Source organism: Formica exsecta, unplaced genomic scaffold (genome assembly GCF_003651465.1).
Source record: "Formica exsecta isolate Colony F162 unplaced genomic scaffold, ASM365146v1 scaffold125, whole genome shotgun sequence".
NCBI classification, from domain to species: Eukaryota; Metazoa; Arthropoda; class Insecta; order Hymenoptera; family Formicidae; genus Formica; species Formica exsecta.
Window position 1 is genome coordinate 373617 of NW_021848584.1, and position 21686 is coordinate 395302.

General features: G+C 33.4%; 3 protein-coding genes across 3 annotated transcripts in view; 1 reads left to right on the forward strand and 2 right to left on the reverse strand.

Annotated features, from left to right (window-relative positions):
- The window catches only part of LOC115245671 (beta-2 adrenergic receptor), an 11417-nt gene extending 10466 nt beyond the window's left edge, over window positions 1–951 (reverse strand). Inside the window, exon 1 of the mRNA XM_029824089.1 lies at window positions 598–951. The gene's annotated coding sequence lies outside the window, so the exon portion shown is untranslated. The remainder of the gene's footprint in view (window positions 1–597) is intronic.
- Window positions 952–4170: 3219 nt separating this feature from the next.
- Window positions 4171–9409, reverse strand: LOC115245666. Its single transcript, XM_029824080.1, has 4 exons — window positions 9180–9409; window positions 7954–8208; window positions 6324–6429; window positions 4171–5135 (listed from the first exon to the last, which is right to left on the reverse strand). The coding sequence occupies exons 3-4, from the start codon at window positions 6384–6386 to the stop codon at window positions 4704–4706; spliced, it is 495 nt and encodes a 164-aa protein (XP_029679940.1). The 5' UTR covers window positions 6387–6429; window positions 7954–8208; window positions 9180–9409; the 3' UTR covers window positions 4171–4703.
- A 4119-nt stretch (window positions 9410–13528) lies between these two features.
- LOC115245667 overlaps window positions 13529–21686 on the forward strand; it is a 25955-nt gene continuing 17797 nt past the window's right edge. The window contains exon 1 of the mRNA XM_029824081.1: window positions 13529–14237. Coding sequence (XP_029679941.1) covers window positions 13786–14237 — 452 coding nt within the window. The 5' untranslated portion in view covers window positions 13529–13785. The remainder of the gene's footprint in view (window positions 14238–21686) is intronic.

Genomic DNA, 21686 nt, shown 5'->3' on the forward strand with positions numbered 1-21686 from the left:
ATTAATGATATAATATTATATATAGATACCATATTAATCACACACAATTAGAGAGTTATTAATAAAAATGATATAATATATGATATTTATATAGCAAAATAAAGAGATGACAAAACGAAAGATAATGATGCACGAGAGTTAGAACCTGAAGACTGAACTGTAAAACATCAAAAACTGCACGAGCACATGTTTCGATAAATCTCTGCGTGAAACATTTATAAAACGCCAATTTCAATTAACCATGTACATGATTGCGCAAGATTTCCCTTCGTAGTTGCGGCGCGAAGGGCTCGATTGCTAGAAGATATCAGGCATAAAAAGGAAGGACCAGATTTTTGGTGCTTTGCATCTTCGCGCCCTATCGGTCTTTCGGACCATTCACTTGGAAATATATCGCAATTAAGGGAACGGAAGAGAAGCAGTAAATTGGAGCGACACAATATCGACAAACCAGAGAGAATTCTAATATATAATCGAGCATGGCAACGATGACATCGCAGTTCACGCAGCATCCCAAATTCCGAGTACTTTGTATGCATCGTTCGCAACCTCTATTCACTATCACCCTCGACCACGTTCAACCGACGTCACACGTACCTCCTCGGTCGCATCCTGATCGCGTGCACCAGCTCCGCCGGTGCCTCTCACAGCCTCCTGACGCTTCTGTTCACCCTCTCGCGTCGCTTTTCTCCGCGAACCCGGCCGAGTCGGCAGCGATAGCCGAGACGCTGATAGCGCGTCGTCCTCTACGCCCGTCGTCGTCGTCGTTGTCTTCGTATCGCCGAGATCTTGTCTCTTTAAACGTCCTTATATATCCCTCCCGCTCTGCCGTAAGATGCACTCGAGATGCATTCGCAGAAACACACCGCTACGCACAGGCGCACATATTCGCACTCTCGCTTGACTCCACAACCGGGACTTCTACAACTACTACTGGCAGAGAAGTCCGCTTCTCTCCCTCGGCCCGGGCGTCGAGGCGTCGATACGACGGCGACGACGCTTGCGCGCCACCCCCGATCCACCCTTTCCCATCCGGGCATTTTCGCGGCGCATTCGAGGCTGCGACCCTGTTGTCGCGACGTACGAACACCGTCTCGTCGATTCCCGCGACAAATCTACCCGCATTCTCGCTGTCACGAGCACCCGGAGATTTCGTGCTTGTCAAACGTGCGAGCAGAAAGAATCGATGGATGATAGAAATTGTTGTATCAGTATTCTTTTTGAATTGCTCGCTCTCGAATATCTCATGATGGCTGCTTATCGATTGTCGATTTTGTGACTTCGCCGCTTCGACGTTTCTGCTTTGCGGAGTAGAGTATCAACGAATATTTATATTATAATGCAGAATTAAATCTTAGACTTAATATAACATATCCTTTGTACAATCATAGTCAGTTTGCGCCATGGGTTAGCTAAGTCAGGATCAATTAATTTAAATTACTGGTACGCTCAAGCTTTATTACACTATTTTATTCTGTGCTATGTAACGGAGAATATATAATCAATAATTCTATAAATTCCAGATAATTCCATAATTCCACTTTAAATTGCAAATCCTCTATAAGTTTATTAATAAAAAGTTTTATAATTACATATATTATAATCCTTATTTTATATAGAGAGTCTGTGTGTAATAGAAACAAGAAGCAATAAGAAAAAAATATGAAAATGAAAGAAAAAGATATGTTTTTAAATGCATATTGATTTGCATAACTATATAAATAAGTAACAGAGTACTTTTTTGAATAAAACACTTTCCACTCAATTGTACGCAATTTGCACTTTTATAATAAGATTATTTTTAAAAAACATTTTTTACTTTTTGATTTAAAAATTATATTGTTAACAAAATGCCGCTAAAATCTTAAGCAAATATTTATTTATTCAAATCAAATCAGAAGAAGAAAGAGGAAGAGAGAGACAGAAGAGAAGAGAGAGAAAGAGAGAGAGAGAGAGAGAGAGAGAGAGAGAGAGCTGCCTTTATCAATTTGTCTTTAAACGGCGTTGATGAAATCGTTTCCATAATTTATACGCACTCTTTTGATTAAAGCCAGAAAATCGACGGTGATTCTCATGAGATAATGTTACGTCCGCTGTTAATTACATTAATCAGAAATTTAAATTAGGTCTTTAGACAGTTCATCAAAATTTATTAAAATTACTTACGATGCCACGTAATAATTATTTAGAACGTTTGCTCAAAATAGAAGAGCAGGATTTTCGCATATTAATACGGTCTTTGTGATAATTTTAGCTTATTCGTTTTTTCTTGTTACGGTACACTTTGATTTGAATTGTTAATTTGTTCGATCGTATCGTTCAAAAGTATTTTTACAGAGTACTGTGATATATTTCGTATGCGTTCGAGTTCTTAATTAAACTCAAATGTACAATAAAAATTTTTCTTTTACGAGTACCAAGATTGGAGTCTTAAATTCCACAATTATTTATTTAAATGACGTTCTTTCCCTTTGTGTTCTTAGCAACATATTTCTCTCATTTCTCAAATATAACCAAGTCTTTAAATATCTCTAATAGATTATATTTTATTTTATTTTTTATTATTCATTATCAATCCGATTTTATTGAAATGACATCTTAATTTTTTAAGAATACTATTTTTAATATTATTGTTTGAGTAATTTTTACGTTTAATATTCCATTGACGGCAAAAGCAACACACCGTGAGCTGGTTTTGATCGCCCGTCAATGAAAGCAACACGCCACGAGCGAACTTGACCGTCGCGTACTAGATTTGGCTGCCGACATTACAAAAAGCTGCGGAAGTATACAATCTCTGCAATAACAATCTTACAACACATTATTGCAAATTTTAGAGAAATGTATTATAATTTTCTTTATTTTTTAAAAACAATTAAACTTGCAGCAATATCAAACAAAAATAAAATGACATGGTATTAATTTCTTCAATATATATCTTCAAGTTGTTAAATTATACAATTTTTCTCAATGATAAAATAATAGTGACTCCCTCGATGATGAATCCTCATCGATACGAAATAACGCACAGCGTATATGAAGATAATTAATTGGCATCACAGAACAAAGGCAATAATAAACGATTCGATACATTGGATATATATAACATATTTTATGAAATTTAAAACAAAACTGATATGTTAAAAGTATTATATCCTTCTGAATCCTTAAAATAATAATGTGCAACAATCTCAGCCCTGATGTCAGTGACATATATATACATATATATAGCCGGTTATATTGAATGATTAAATTTGGCACAGTTACCTACCATTCTGCACAACGATGCACATGTTCCATGCATTCGCTCATTCTGAAACCGCGGGCATTGTGCCGCTCAAATTGGCACATCTCTGATACGAAAGTTCTGCAGTATTTCATTGTTACTTGGGCTGTGCCAACGAGTGCTTTTCCGCGATACACCACTTGCGCGACAGCTTAGGAAAAGACGTTTTAGACGTTTCATCATTCCAATTGGCATTTTCCTTTCGTTTAAAAAATTTGAAAATGTTGGATTTTTTAAATTTATGCTCTAATTAATATATAAATTAAGATTATGTCCTAAAGTGGATGAATAATCATTTCTAAAAATACAAATAAAATATACAAATATCAGGTAAATACGTGAAATGTTGCTTCATTAAATTTCCTAAACTTTTAATCATAAAAAATTCCAAAATTATTGATGCTTTGACTATTCTGTTAAGAAAACATAGATCATTTCTAAGTTAAAACCACGGTTAAGACATTGAAACATCTGTAAATGAAAAGAAACAACTAAAGAATACTCTGCAAGCACACACTAAGCATCTTAAATACAGTCAGCTCTTGATTAGTGATTTGAAAATGGAGAAGAGATGAATGCAGTCAAAAGTCTAAGAATTCTAAAAATATGATGATCTCTTTGAAAATTGATTGCTAAACGATCTTGCTTTCGAAAATGTATCGAAAAAATAAAAAACGAGAAATATAATAAGTCAAAGTTAAAAAAAAAATATCTCATATATACTTGAGTGTGGGTGGAGATTATAACAATTAGTATAAAAAAATCGGTTGGACAAAAAGACTACTATATTGATAGTATATTTCAATTTTTTTTTCAATTTTTTAATCCCATCTTTTCTCTCATAACGTGCGCAATGTATTTAATTCATTTCTTTTATAATACAAATATTTTATTTCTATTAACGTAATTTTAATTTTTTCGCAAAGATTATCCACAATTCGCACAAATGCAAATTAAATTATCAAATTGCTGAAACCAATTATTTATTAAATCAATAATATTATTTAATTTTCTATGAAACGTATAACTGCGTCATCTAATTTCTGTATAACATTTCGTGCGTAATAAAAAATAATGAATAATTGAATCTGCTAAATGTTGTGGCACATGTTATTACTTCCAAATTACATCGAGATGAAATAATTTAATTAATTCTAATTCAATTCTTAACAAATGCGAAAAATGATTATAGTGCATATTCTTCCAGATTCGCGCATCGGCATAAGTTAAGAAAACGGCACATTTTTTATAAAAGAAATTTATGTCATGAGAGAAAGATATAAAAGCATATCATGTCATATTCGCGCGATTATTTCGGAGGAGTTACGTCAACAACACGACGACGATCACGACGATCACGAAATTTGTATAAGGGGACAAGGACAATGGATGGGAGCTCGATAATCCTAATGCGGCGTCAGTGGCTTCCTTGAATGCTGCTGTTCGGTATAGCGGTCTTGTTCGGGTATTTGCCGTACACCCTGCCGCTTCTGGTGACCCTATAATGGATTTGCGGTGCGGCTTGAATCATTGACATGTCGCCGGACATGTGCGGACCGTCGCCGGTGCACAGTCGCTTCGCCCGCCGTATGCCAATGGCCTTGTGCTTGTGTAATTGCGTCAGGCCGTGTCGCTTCTGCTGCTTCAATATCATTTTCTGATTAATCGCCAGACCGGCATTGCGTCTTCTTAGCAGTTTTAGCGGCGAGACCGCCAGAATTGCTCTGGTGATGCGACGTCGACAACGCCACAATAGAACGGCCGTAGCAAACCAGGCGAACCATGGACCAGGCGAACCATGGATTCTGGGGTTCGGAATTGACGGCTCCCTCGACCAGAGAAATAACATCTGGAAATAAGTAAATGTTGTCAAATATGTTAATATCGCAAAAATTAAATAAATCACAGAATAAAATAATTTACTTATAAAAATTAATAAAATAAATTATCAATAATTAATAAATAATCAATAAAAAATAGTCTCAATGATTGTGAAATAGAATTTTAGCGTCTCTAATTGTATTGGGGAGTTACTATTAATTAATTAATTTTTCCAGGCTATAACCGCAAGATTATATTAGATAATAACAATTCATTAAATGAATAGCAAAATGTGACATTTTTAAATAAAATTGATTTTTTAATAATTTTGTAATAAGTATTAATTTTTTTTATTATTGGAAGCACTTTATGGCCATAATTATAAACGTAATTAACTTATTTAATATAATAATTTCTCTTTCTAACATCTGACATATAGAAATAATTATTACTATTACTTATGTATTACAATAGAGAGTTATTAAGCTACAATAGTTATTGCTAAAGAAAAATCAAAAAGAATTGTTTTATATAAAAATTGATGTATGTATGTTTATTTCATATTACTTGCAATAGTGTCAATAAAATTTAACATTTTAAAAATATATAAGTAATAAAATATGTAAAGAATATTTAATTGTTAAATATGTTATGTAATATTTTTAATCAAAAAGTTATTTAATTTATCAATTGGTTTCATATATACATCCATTTCAGTTTTTCGTCTCAAAATGACCCGAGCAAACTGAACTATAAAACTATATTACAGAATATTTTGCATAATATAATAAGAAAAGAAATTCAATATTCATTTGTGGAAGAATACAAATCGTTGATAAAATAATGGCACGGCTTGTGAAATTGACAGGTGATTTGTTCGATATCTTATACTGACATTAATTCCAAGATTGGCACGAGAAAGCATCGTGCAGCTACGACGATCGATTTCACGGTCGTCGTAGCTTTTTCAAGGCTGTGCACCTTGAGATCCACGTGTGGATCCCAAGTAATTCGCTTAGAGCCCCTGCGTCTCGAACACGTTCGCTTGTGTGTCCGACAGCGTTTCGACTTTTATAGCCACGCGACATCTCCGTCGTCGTCGTTTGCGTGCGCGTAACCTTGCTCTCTTTCTTCTTTCTACCAATGTGACCCATTTGGAAGAGAACTCCCGGGGTAAATTTCGCATTGGTCGCACGTTTTTACTGTCAGGACTGACCTTATAGATCCACTCGCTGGCGTTTTGCCTGAAACTAGAAGATGGGTCGACTATCCGAATCATAGAATGGCCGTGAATACTGACTCATAAAAGACGGCGATGGTATCTGGAATTACAAAAATAATATTATGCAAAGTTTAAAACTCTTTAAATTATTATAAAAATATTACATTATAATAAAATAATTAAATTTGCTATTATAATTAAATATTATCATTTTTTTCGAGATGTTTGTTATGAGTAAATTAAACTCTTGGAGTTAAACTCTAAAATAATGAAAAAAGAAAAGATTAAATTAACAAAATAGAATTAAAGAAGCAGTTGTAAATATCGATAAGTATGAAGGTACATATATATTCTCCAAAAAGAGAGAAAGACATAGAAACGTTAAGCTAGTAATACATAAATCGATATAAATCAATAATTCAACGCAGTTATATTGCCGACTGTAGCGGCTTAAGTAGATACAAAAGTAAGGATTCAATTCTTATCGACGAAAATATGAGACACAACTGTAGAACATTTTTTTGACGATAGAACCAACAACATTGAAACATTTCATGTTTCAATTTTGGGGCGGAATAACATAAAGAAAATTATTAGAAAACAGGTAGATATGTTTGTTGAGACGCGTGACGTCATATCATATCTTATATATATAGTATATTTAAGCTTTAAGCTATACGATATTTAAGATACATCGACAATATTTGTCAAGCATATTTGATGCATCAGTGAAATCGGTGAAAAGGTGTAAGGGAAGTCAAGTGTGATGCCGTAGAGATACATTTTAGATACCTCGCTATATAATGTCAAGGCGAACGGATATTCTACACATTTCCGCGAAACAGATGGAAAATACGGTATTCCACGTGCAAGTCGACGTTTCTCGAATCGTTCGTTAAAATATGCGGAGATGGTTTATACGATGGGACATTTCGAGGAAACGCTTACTGAAGCGGAAAGACATATGCACATACTATGTACAGACTACCGCGTTTACATCGCGTATACAACAGGGAATATGGTTATCTATTTCGAAATATTTTTCATATAATTTATCATTTAATTTAATTGTATTGATTATATATAGAATGTCTAACGGATTTCTGTAATTTTACACATATATGTATATATAATTAATAATATATTATATATATATAAATTAAATTTTTTTTAAAAGAAATTTCTGCTTTAAATTGATACAAATTCTTTCTCTCTCTCTTTCTCTCTCCCTCACTCTCTCTTTCTCTCTTTTAAAAGCTTATTTTTAAATATTTTTATAATTAGCTGTAAATTAAAATATAATTAGCTGCCAGTTAATAATTTTACTTATACTTATCTAAAAATAAAATTTTGTTATTTGTATATATTAATATATATATCCATTTATCAATTTTATATCTCGCAATTTTCACAGATTTTTATAATACTCAAAAAGAAAGAAATTCTACTCAAGAAAATTTAAACTCAAAGAATACACATATATATTCTAAATTTTATATATATATTCAAAAAATTAATATATAAAAGAGCATTTAAAAACCTAACTTTTAGAAAATTATTAATTTTTATTCTATTTATAAAACTACGGAATTAACGATATATTATTGATATAAATCATATATACCTCGTTTTCAATTATACCAAGTATTCCAATTAAAATGTATCTCTTCAATCTCCACCCCAAAAAATTTGCATCCACTGCTCATGCAGTGGCGCTCAAATCTGTTCGTTGACTTGTGATGGTGGTAAATAATTCGGCAGAAATCGTTGCTGTCAGAATGAGGATGTCTGAGCGATGATAAATAGATCTAACCAGGAAGCTGTCATTGACATCGATGATTCTTGGCGATGAAAGCCTTCCTTTCGATCGCGCGATGATCTGTTATATCAATCAGTTTTAGGCTTCTTGCTAATCTCCGGGACGATGAGACTGCGACAAACTCAATGGTTTTGTTCACGCGAAAAAATTCTATCAAAAATACGAGTAAGAAAAGGATATAAAAAGTTGTAAAATAGCATATAAAGCGGAGCTGGAGAGCGCGAGAATTTAGACAAAGGATGGTGTCGCTCTTGGTTAATTGTCTGACATTGGCTAGCAAACATAGCGATTAGTCGACATCAACTTGAGCAAAACTTCGTTAGAGCAAATATTAAAATTTCATATATCAAGATATGATAACGCATATTGACGAAATATGAGCCATGCTTCTGTATGGCAGTCTTATAGAAACTAACATCTTCGACATGAGAGCAAATATATGCACATATCTATTTATCTTTCTTCAATCACGAGACAAAGAATATATATAAATATACATATTCTGAATATTTTTAAAAAAATTAATAGAATGTGAAAATGTTTTTTTTTTAAAAAAATGTTATTAAGAAAATAAATAGACGAATTAAACGAAAAGATGAATAGTAGATTAATTCTAAATATCAATTCTAAATATGTGTTATCAATATTAAATTGTAAATATATACACAAATATGTGCTTATAAATAATATTCTTATTTTAGCAATAAGTGGAAAATAAAGTAGTAAGAAATCATATATAAAAAGCATTTAAACGTTTTTATTTCATTTTTTTTCGAAGTATTTTATATTTGCTTGCAAATTGCATGAGCGAAAATGTAATAAAGAGTTTTATGAGACTTTTCCACGAAATATAAAATTATAATACGATCTTGTTACTAGCTAAATAACAAAAATTGTTTTATAATTAAAACACCCTATTAAAAACTAAATACTTTTATTTTCCTATGTTTTTATATTTGCCTATTTTATAAAAAAAATTAAATTATGTTTAAGTATAAAAACGATGTGCATATAAAAATTTTTTAACTCACATATTTCACAGAAAATGCTTATAACGTCTGAATTATTCCCATCATTTCAGCGTACCGAGAAAAACATTTCCTTCGTCATATTGAAGTTCCACCTATTCCAGCCTTGCCACCCTTTCGCTGTCCTACTGCTTTCCCGTGACGTCACGGGATCGTGTAGGTCAGTAGGTCAAAACCTGGATACGTGACCTGAGTGCAATATATGTATCCGTAAGTTTGCGTCATACATTGGGTGTACAAGAATTAGAGAGCATTAGATATTGCAAACAGATATAGCATATTAATCCAGGAATAGTCTCATACTTGATAATGGTCATTGTTTTGTTGATAAGAATATAAGTAAAAAAAAAACGATATAATTATGCTATTTTACTATCAATAATATATCTTTTTTCAAATATATATCGCAAACATCGACTTGTTATAATAAAAAAAATTTTATATTTATATAATACCTTAATGATAAATTTTAGAATATGTAAAATATCAAAAAATTCTCTCTTTCTCTCTCTCTCTCTCCTAAATATCCTAATAAAATAGGCGATAGTTTATTCTATAAAATATATAATACAGAATATAAAATGTTCTATAACTGTATATTAAGTGCATTAAATCGCAAATACCTTCTACCAAGAGTATGAAAAAAGTGTAATAATTTATTGTATTTTGTGATCGATAAATATAGATCGTATCCTTGATTAAGTTCTCCGTAATTTGCTTTCACGACGGAAGCTACATCTTGTTATTTACGATACCATCTATCATTGATATGCATGCCTCAAGGCATTACGATTCGTAAAATCATTTCTTATGAAATGTACATACTGAGATTGCAGATATAGAGAATTGATACAATTCATGTAAATTAATCAAAAGATAATCACAATGAGAAGCAGACTTATCAAAAATTAGTTCCAATGGAATAATTGAAATATATGTATAGTACAACTGTATTTACAAGCTACAATTTAGTTATTTATTCCGGATAAATTAAACATATTGGAGAATTCTATTTATTAAATTTAAATTATTACTACGATATTATTTTAACGATTGTCTTATGTCTATATGCTTATCGTCAAACAATGTATTATTATTTACAGGATTTACAGAATTAATAGAAAGATATATATTATATATATTTGTTTAACAAAATATTTAATAAAAGTATGATATACTACAAAACACTATAAACTACTCAAATAAAAGTTTACTGTATGTGTTCGTTTTTAATTTCAAAACATCATTGACGTTCTAATATCTTTTTTAAGATATTAAAATGTCGATGAATGGTATTTGTAGACTTTTCATAAAATTTATAAAAATATAATGTATATATATATATATTTTTTTTTCTTCTTTATTTATTTTTTTATCGCGCAAAATGTAAGCAACGAATTATTATCATAAGATTAATTTTCGGTTATGTTGTTGTATGTTTTCTCTTGAGAAAAGGTTAAAGTTCACAGTGTCGTTATAACTTTAGCGACTTCTCGCGACTATTAATTTATTCCGCAACATTACTTCCCTCCACAGAGTGGAATTTTCTATACTTTGTAGAGACGGTATTGCGTGGAGATGCGCGTGCTTAAGTGTTTTTCTTATGAATATACTATCTAAGAATTCATTCGTGAAAATTGGAACAACATATTCCAACGACGTAGATTTCTTAGATGCTAAACTTGTTACAGTATTTCTCGCAGTAGTGATAAATTATATTGCAAACATTATTTAAATTAAAATTGTTCTTAATTTAAATATTTGTGTAACTTTTAAGCTTTTGTTTGTTAAAAAATATACTATTGACAACTTGCACAAATTTTATGAGAAAGACATAACGGATAAAAATTACATGCAAAATCAAAATTCGATTAAAGAAAACTTTATGTTAATAAAACAAATTTTAAAAGGTAATTTAAAATTATTCTGTATTATAAAAAGTTTCAACTATACTGATTCCCTTTTGTTTGATAACATCAAATTGTGCTTGCATTGACTCAGTCATAATTTGAAGCGCAGCCTAAAGCTAACTATGGGAATAACTAATCGTTAACCAACGTCATGATTGCTTACGTGCAGTTCGATGAGCCTGCAATTGATTGTGAAGACAAACCGGTCCGACTGCCGACGAATTATCGACAGAATAAAGTATGTGCGAGCAATAATTAATGAGACGATGTCTACGATATCTCGATAACGAGGCTTATCGTACCGCGGAAAGAACGACATGTAAAAGAAAAAAAAAATACTTTTGCGATCGCAGCAAGTTCGATTAACATTCCTATGCAGTGTCGGCAGCATTAATCATAAGCATTTCATTTGAGCGCACTGGCACTGTCTGAATGAAACATTACTTCGGCTTCACTGTGTCCTTCGCATTTAAATCAGTACATTTATCTGGCTTTTAAATAGGAAGTGTAACAATACAAAGAGAACAAGATATATATCATATATATATATATATATATATATATATATATATATGAAGAGAAAGAGACAGAAATCGAAGGAATTCATAGTACGCAATTTTTAAAATTTTCTTTCCTTTCCCTCCGTAAAGTTTATCTATCCATTCTAAAGAATATCTCATACTCAACACTCTGTATGACGACAAAGACATGAAACATCGAAGTACTGGTGAGATCACGAATAGATGAGAAGGGTAGATCGCGCTCGTGGGAATGAACGCGTCTCGATATATTATCCTGCCACATTGATTTATCTCTTGCCGGTCGCGATATGCTTCTGTGTTTTGTGCCCCGTTCTCCTCTAATGGGCAATAACGTGACGATGATCCGCGCAATTATTCCGCTCCTCTCCGTTCGCTCTTAGTCAGCGAGGAATGAGCAAAAAAGTAACGGAGACCTCGGTTGCAGCCACTGCACCACTGACCTTGGTCTCAAGTAACGTCTTGGCCGAAGTGATTCAGGAATTGCACAGGGACTTCTAGTGCGCGTAACTTACAACTCCGGCATTGCAAAATCGACCGCAGTCGGTCCTCGAGCAATTCCCTCGACATTGCAGGCTAGATTCAGAAGAATCGAGTGTATCAACGTAATCTAAGACCTATTCTTCAATGTACATATGGTGACTGTTAGAGAAAATAAAGAAACATTATTGTATCTTGCATATAATTTTAGATTAAGTAATTTTAAACAGAATTTCGCGAAAATCAAGAGTTTAATAAGCAATACAAAAGAATCTTCGGATGTCATATTTTTCCTATTTAAGAGCCAGATATGTATAAAAATAATTCTGCATACAAATTTAAATATATATTTTTAACTCAGTTAAATATAATTTTGCAAATGCTTATTTCATCTCATTTTATAATTTGCGGTTTATTTTTTCTTACAATAATGAGGAACACAGATCAGGAACAGATTATGCATAGAACTAATCATTATATCAACGGTATTGCAGTTCCTGGTCATGACAACAATTATTATCACCGCATTGCACTTGGTTATCACCGGTATATGTCATTACCTACATCTATACTATATTATTATAATTATTATTATATGATTGCGATATCAACTTCAAGTATTTTTACACCAGATTATTATCATGTATATCATATTTTATCTTAATAAATATTTCATCCAGTTTTTTATCTCCTTTTCATTCTGTACTTTAACTCTTTTGTGTTTTTATATCTTTTTGCTATAGTTTCTCCTTGTTTTATAAAATAATACTTATTTGTGTAAAAAATAATTTTCTATTAATATTATCTAAACTTATAATAGTATTTAATACTATTGTTTATTTCATATTCTAATTTATTAAAATGTTTATATATTTTCTTTTTTTTAATTGTAAAATTGACAATTTAAGTAAATTGACAATTTAATTTACGGAATTCTTAAATATCGTGGAATACTAATTTGTATTTTTCCATCTTTTCCAAGAAATGTGCTTTATAATTGAAAGCCTTTCATTCATACGTTTATTTTATCCCCGTTAATTATTTGACATGTTGTTCCGATAACGATGGAATTCGCAAATTGCATGTGAGTCATATACATATCCGTTTGTGAGCCGCAATACCTTTGCATTCGGCGCAAGAGCTTTGTCCGGAATAGCGTTATCTCTCGTAAAGATAGCGACCACGAGAGAGACGCTGTCCGCCCCGCACCGGTTAAACCACGGAAGGATATGTAGGTGGTTACCGAAGGACTTGGTGGAATATCAGGAGAACAGACGGCAGCTACGGCACGAGAATGGAAAGGAGAAAGGGAGAAAAGAGTCAGACACACACCGAGCAGACCGGGCCACAAACGAATACTGGTGAGTAAATGCGGCAATGGGGAGAAGAGGGAAGCCTGGCGAAACACAGGGGGAAGGAACAAGACGGAGAAAGAAGGAGACTCATGGTGGGGTTGGTTCACCAGCAGCTCTGAAACACGTGGGCCTCGCTTCGTGTGTCTCGTTCGGTAGTGCTCTCAGTAGTGCTCTCAGCTGCTCGTAGAGGATCTCGCACCGGATGTCCGTCGCGAATTTAGCGCGTCCACCGCGACCGTCGAGAATGTGACGGCTCGTACATTGTCGTTATCAGGACATCGCGCGATTGTCATAAACACGATAGTCTTTCGAAGAGCCGGACGCGATGGCCCTGAAGATACTGCTGGCATGCTTGTTTATCGCCGCCACGGCGAGCTCCGCTCCATCGTCTCCGGAGGATCATCATCGGTTGCCCTCGCACAGCCACAGAGTCGTTTGGCCAGTCTGGTATCGCGATAGACTTCTTCATGCCAGACACGATCGCCCAGATGACGAACACAGTGTCGTCCGAGAAACGACCACTACGAGGGGTCCATGGACACCGTTGCGGCCGCAGGTGTCAGCGACGAGATCACCGCAGCAGATAAACTCGGTATCGAGGCATCATCATGTGGAGCATAAATTGGGTGTTGTGACGATAGCGGAGCACGGTGGTACCAGGGCTACAGCGTATGCGGGTTATCACGACAATCATCGGCATCAACCGAGAGAGGCCGTCACGCAGAGCTATCAGCTGGTTCCGACAACAGCTCCCACGTACACCAGATATCATACGGGGTGAGTGATAAATAAACTTTGCAGGATCAAGAAATGATGAGATAATATAAAATAATTAGTTTCCTAACATCATCGCAATTTAGAAGTTTCTTTATTGTGTAAATTTCATTTGAACGTGACTTAATTCAGAATTGGACTATTATAGCCTGATTGAAACAGGATAGCAGACGTTATTTTGAATGATTTAAAAGTTTAGACGCTATTTATAATTTGCGTTTAAAAATTCAAGTCGTAAAAAGTGCATTATTATAGATTAAAAATATTCTGCGGTAAAGTAATTTATAAAGAAAAATACACAGAAAATTATCTTGATATATGAAAACATACATAAGAGATATTTGCATAACAAGATTAGATAGCGATGCAAATTGAGTAAACAGAAAACAATGTATCTTTATGCAAAAACATTGCATGCCGTCAACAATTTGCAATTATGTTCCGTAATTGGGTTAAAGAAGTATAAAATATGCAATAAAATATTTCCCGCAAATTGCACGTGAGTCATATACATATCCGTTTGTGAGCCGCAATACCTTTGCATCCGGCGCAAGAGCTTTGTCCGGAATAGCGTTATCTCTCGTAAAGATATTTGATCCAAACTTAATAGACTGTATTTCTTTTACGTCAAATATTATATATGAATCTCAGCCTGTACTCAAAGATACAATAATTTATTAAGTACACACCAAATAAATTTAAAGAAATTTAATCTATCTTTTCCCTGAATAATATAAATCGCTTCAATAAAAAACCCCGATTTGGCTAACCTTTTAATCAAAGATTAATAAAAGCGTTGGTGAAGACAAGATTCGTTTAGAGAAATAGACAATTCGATATTCGCGCGTCGCAAGTCTCGAATAATTCAAGCGCGCCGAGAGTGCGGGGTGCGATTACTCGTCGCGGCACGTAAATGGAAGTGAATGAACCGCGACGCGTAAATATACGGGGTCGCTAACGTGTCGTTGAATTACTATATTTACGAGCAATGAACGACACGCCGCGCCGCGTCCGCGCGATGATGTACGATCGCGCGCGATCGTCGACGGAATAAGGCCGTATGCGAACGCACCGCCGTTCAAAGGCGAGCCGCGAGCCGTTTAATTAATCGACCGATTAATTATCTCGCACGTAGAGCGCGTTTCTCTGTCGCGTACTATTATTGGGATTGTCTGCGCGCGACGGCGGATTTCTTTTGCCCGCATGCAACGGCTCGTAACACACGTGGATTAAAATTATCCGGATAAATGGCACTCTCTCTGTTACCGCGGCTTGTAATCCCAAGGTGCCAATTAACCTGATTGGTCGTATGCGATCGTAAAACTTGACTTTCGCAAAATTCTCCGCGCGAGTCTCTTGTCTGTAGCTTTAAAAAATTTAATGCATAAAGCTGGTTTTTTCGTGACTATATGAAAATTTTATATTTTAATTGATTGCGACAGCGAGTAAAAAGAGGAATTACAAAAATTCTGAAAACACATTCAGAATATTTTTATGATTCCAAAATTTATTAATTATATATGAATAATTTAGCGTATCTTTTTGTAAAAATAAAACTCCGATATCATATTAATAACTAACGAATTATTACGCCAAGTGTGCGAAAGCATTTATTTTATAGATATGCATAACTTAATGTATTTATTAATTATATTTTTTCATTATAATTTAATATAGAAAAAAAGATATATAGAAAAAAGTATTTTCGTTGACCAAATTTTTGCGTTAATTTGTGTACTGGTACGTTTTCATCACATTTTATAACAGTCACGCCGATTACGGTCGAGCAAAGTTCTGAGCAAATGATGGTTACTGCATTTTTTCTTGGGACAAGCAGCGTCAAATATTTTCATTCTCACCTCACATTTGCGTCTTACACTCAGCTTCCCACAAGCGGCCATTAAGAGCAAATCACCATACCGCGTAACTTTTATCACCTCCTGACAGCCACGAGATCATTCCGCTCTTCAGTATGATTCGATGATTGCCCGTCAGAAAGCCTTGCGGTCGTTCACGCCAGGCGCAGTAAAAAGCGCTCGTGGCAATATAAACACCGGAGAAAGAGCAAACCGGCGCCTGTACCACTCAATATTATTGCACAGTGATTTCATCATCCATATTTTGCCTCTTCTGGATTGCCTTTTGTCACGAACTCTGTGTTACTGTCATAATTGTATAATTGCACTTTGGCAAACGAGACTAAAAAAGATAAATATTCGACCCAGCTTCAAACAATTTATATTTTTGCGACACGATAACAATTAAATTCCTTGAGAACTTCGTATAATCAAATATAACATATTATTAATATAATATTAAAACTAATATTTATATTAATAATATATATTTACAACCATATATTAATAACTATTTACGGCAATAAATGATCATATCACTCTCGGGCTACCTTTTTTCCGATAAACTTCTAAACAAAATCTCTTCAGCAGACACAACACATTTTATTATGTAAAATACATATGCTGGCATTGAACAGATTAATATTCGCACGACACGTACATGTACGTGTAGAATCTCTAGTTACTATTTAATCCGAGTGCAATAATTCGATATTCTACCTTGCGAGTCGCGATCGGGTTGCCCAGATGCATGCCTCAGGCTAAAAAATCTTGTAAACCTGTCCGAGATACCAGTGTGAGTGCCCCTCTCTTTCCCTTTCTTTCTCCATATCATCATGCACACACGGTCAAACTCGCGTGCACCTCGCGTGGAGGATTTCTCAACGATGCAGTAGATACGATGTGCCGGATCGTGTCATCGATTTAAGTCCATTGACGCGATGATCATAACACTTAAAACGCGATTTATCCATTTAAAGTCGTCGAAAAAATTTGTGGATGACGTATGCGCGATATCAAGATGCCGTGTCACTTCACAATTTTGATATTCAGAATCGTTTATCTCGCTGACGCGATACACGAGATGTGTATCGACAGAAGACTTCTCTTTTAAATCGACAGAAAGAGATTATAAATTTGAAATAAATTTTATCAATAATTATATCATATTTTTCTTTGAACTGTGTAATGTGATAATTTTCAGAGTAGGATTGCACAAAATTCAAAACAAGACAATATTCATAAAAATATTCTAAATCTTGTCTTAGTCTTGAGTGAATTTTGATAGCAAAAACCTCATCTTGTATTGTCTTCTTTCGATTTTATTTACAATTATTATCTAATACTAAACTATTGTTTAAAATAATATTTAACAATATATATGTATAATTTTTATAATATATAATAATTTAAGATAATTATTACTATTGATGTCATTCTCTCTCTCTCTCTCTCTCCTTCTGTCTCTCTCTCGTTTATTTCCCAAAAATATTATTATATATAATAGTAATCAAAGAACCGCGTACATGCTGTGCACAAAGTTTTGTATAGCTAAATAATTGTGTAAAATTTTATATTCTTTATTTTGTTCATCGTATTAATTGCTTTTAAATTTGTCAATATAAATATTTTTATTTATTAAGTAAAATTTTTTAAATTTGTATAATACAGTAATTTTTTTCTCTCTAATTTACACAAATATACATATTTTAGCTTTTTTGTAGAAATCAATAATCTTGAGAATCTTAGTCTTGGTATTATCTTGATAACTAATTAAAAATTTTGTCTTAATCCTGTCTCGAATTTCGAGACACGACAAGATAATATCAAGCCTAAGTTTAATATGTCGTGCAACCCTATCTCGGAGAGAGAGTTTAAAACTATTTAACGCATTAATAAAAAAGATATGCACGATGATTATGCGCGTTTCTCCTCGTAATTAACCGCTATTGTTGCACATATCTATTGTTTGAGCGAGCATGGAGATATGGACCATGGCATTCCTTACCGCCGGCCACGTTTTGTCTCGATTATTTATGTTGCTTCAGCTTGCGACATCGCTCGAGTGATCGATGAGCATCGAGCGAGAGAAACGCTCGAATAATGAATATTCAAGCTGTTCCGAGTACTCCAGATAGCTATCCTGCAGTGTCACTCTTAGGCACGTTTCACTGCTCGGCGCGTTGCCATTGCTTATCGCTATAGAATTCAACATCGATGGCTGATCGATGAGCAATGAGATTATAAAGAGACAGGTGTCATTCGTCGATGTAATGTGTTCTCGGGAACTATAAAACGTGCGTTCCATCATCCCCATCAGAAACGTTAACAACTATTTTCCGATAGCATACGCAAAGCTATCGTATTGCGACTCAATAAAACCACAAATAAATACAGCAGTTATAATATTTATACATCTCTCTTCATTCACTTCTAGAATTGTTTATAAAATAAAAATTATCATTATACATATTAAAAATTATAAATAACTTCTTCACAATTAGAATGATTGAAAAAGCAAAAAATACTTTTGTATGCTTAATGCTTTAATACTCTAAAGTGTACATTATCTAGTTTATTTAATTTTTTAATTTATCATTATCTCTAAGCAAATGGCAAAATTTATTATTTATTACTTGTTAAAATATGGCCACTTGTAACTTGTCAAATAAATACTAATATTATTATATATTATTATGCATAATATTATGCAAATTGAAATGCTTTCAAAGTAAAAAATAAATCTTACAATTTAATATCAATTAATAAGATCTCTTTCTAATTTTTTTTTCTTGCAAAAGATAGCCAGAGAAATGCATTGAGTAACGTTCTTTTGAATCATAGAGAGCTGGTTAAATGTGTTCGCCAGATAAATGCATTGAAACTCATTTATTAGCAAAGTGACAAGATACTCTTTCATGTTTCTTTCGCTTCAAAAAAATATACAAATAGCTAAAATCTCCAGGAACATATATTTATCATAGACAACGTGGCACACGAAGAACTTTTTCGCTTTTTCCATCAAGTTAAAAAGTTCGTTAAATAAACGCGGAGATTGAATAGAGACACAAACGACACTTAACTTTTAGTGTCAAAAAAGATTTACAGAGATAACATGATTTTCATCGTATTATGTGTTGTGACAGCGTTGTTACGAGCGCATTCATAAATTTGCATAGAGCCTTGGTTTTTCTTGCGTATCTCTTTGATAAAATTTTCGTATCTAAAGACGTGTATATTAAAAATAAAAATATCTTTAAACTATCCTAATATTTTATTTGCGAGAGAACACTTAAATAATTAAGACCATGTTAATAATATTACGTCGCTTCAGTTTTGATGTCAGATTATATTAATAGAAATTGTTAATTTTTCAACACATAGTCAATAATAGTGCATCTTTCAATATAGCATTGCAATATCTTGCAATAAATAAATATCTAAATTTAATTACACATATTCAGCATTAATCATGCAAAAATATCAATCTTTATGTTTATATGTATAAACCTATAGAATCCGTGAAACATTATATTAATCGTGCTTTCATACTCGGCACACGTACAAAGTCATTATTTAAATTAAAAGTACAGTGCTCTGTTGTACTCGAGCTTCATGGAACGCCGGAAGTGCAAAATATGCATCCGCATAGCGCACTGAGAGTAAACCATTGAAAGTGTATACAAAGTGCATACAGGCGATAATGTACACAATATGCATATGTATATTAAAAGCGATAGTACGGTTAATGTCGATATCGTTAATTTATAAATATGCTTTATACGCGAGCCAGAGATTGACGTACACTACTAAGAGATGATTTTTTTTACACTCGGAAATTTATTCTGTTATATTATTTTATTGAAACTTATCATTTTCTCTTGCATTTCATTTCGAAGTTTTCATTTCGTGGCGTTGGCAGAATTTCTCCCAATCGGCATCGCGGATAGAAAAAAAGAAGGAAAGAACAAATTCCATAGCCACAAATAGAGCACTACTTTCCGTGCTCGCGTTTTATTCTCTTTTTCTCCCTTTTCGCCAGCCAGTATCCCACAGAATAAACATATCAGTGTCGGCCGTTCAACCCTGAGGATACTGCGTGAAATGCGTATTTTCTGAATTCGTTACAAGTAAAATTGTATTCAATTTCTAGAAATCTATATTTCTTCAGAAATTTCTTTAATATAAAAATACACAGCATGATTTAGATATTCATTTAAATTAAAGATCGAATTAAAGAATATATTTCGACAAATCAAGAGAGATATCATAATAATAATTATATTAAACTTTTCTTCAATAGATATATAATTTGTGAAATTATTATAAAGATATTTAATAATATTAAAAATAAAAAAATTGTAAATTCTCTCGATATTTTTACTGAGGAAAAACCAATTTGAACATGATGATATAAAAATTATATAAGGCTATCTCTCTCTGGCACAAGGCTTCTCGAGATATCGACATTTCCTTCATCGACGAAAGTTTTGACTGATTTCGAATTAAGGAGTTATGATTAAAGTCATTATTGCATGAGGGCAGTATAAGGTATCGAGAACCTAATTACGGAAAAGTTAATGAAAATCGATATTGCTTCACCAAAGTTTCGGAACTCTCGCACAGAATTTCCATGCGATAGCAGCGTGTGCGTGCTTCGACCCATGACCTTATAATTTCGCACGAAGGCCGCGAGCATCGATCGTTCGTTGGATCAAGGGAAGACGTACAATTTCGGTGGACGTGCAGGCACTCGACATTGAATCATATCGAAACGATTTATCTCTCTCCCTCGGCTCCCTTGACAGTTGCAAGCGGATAGTAACGATCGCGAAATAACGAAAAAGCTATGTTGGGGCTCAAAAGATAGATAAGCGAAGAACGATACTGGTGAAGAAAGAATCTGAGGTTGCAGATTTTTTAATAGGCGCACTGTAAAAATAAAATAAACAAACTATTGTAAAAAAATCATGGATAGCTCATATGAAATGTACTATTCTCATAAAAATATTTTTCACTTTGTATAATCAAAATTATAAATACAATTTTTCTAAATAATATTCAATAAACGAAGAAATCAATATTATATATTCAATAAACAATAGAACTATGTTTGCCAAGTGAAAGTACAATATAGCTGCACTATAGTGCTTTAGATCGCGGCCGGAAGAAACTGAGGGATAAACGATCGAGATGGATGCTCGCAGCTCGATCCTGCCACGTTCGATGATAGCGGCTTCATGTAAATCCATTAGCGTGAACTTTTATCCGCAGGCTGCGGACGCGAGGGGTGAAAAGGTCAAAAGCGAAAGAAGAGAATGGGCGGATAAGGCGCGAGACGCACGTACACTTGCGCTGATGCATGCGCTATGCATTTGCACAGACTAATGCAGGAGTATCTTGTGGTTAGTGGTTTTGTTTAGTTTTATTTATACTATAAAAATACAAGAAATAAGAATGTGGCAATGAAGAAACACTTTTGTACTTGAAATCGTACTTACTACTCACGTTTTTGTGCTTAAAATATTTCATATGGCGTGTCACATTTAATTTAATAAAAGAAAAAAATAAATAAATTATATATATGTATAAATTA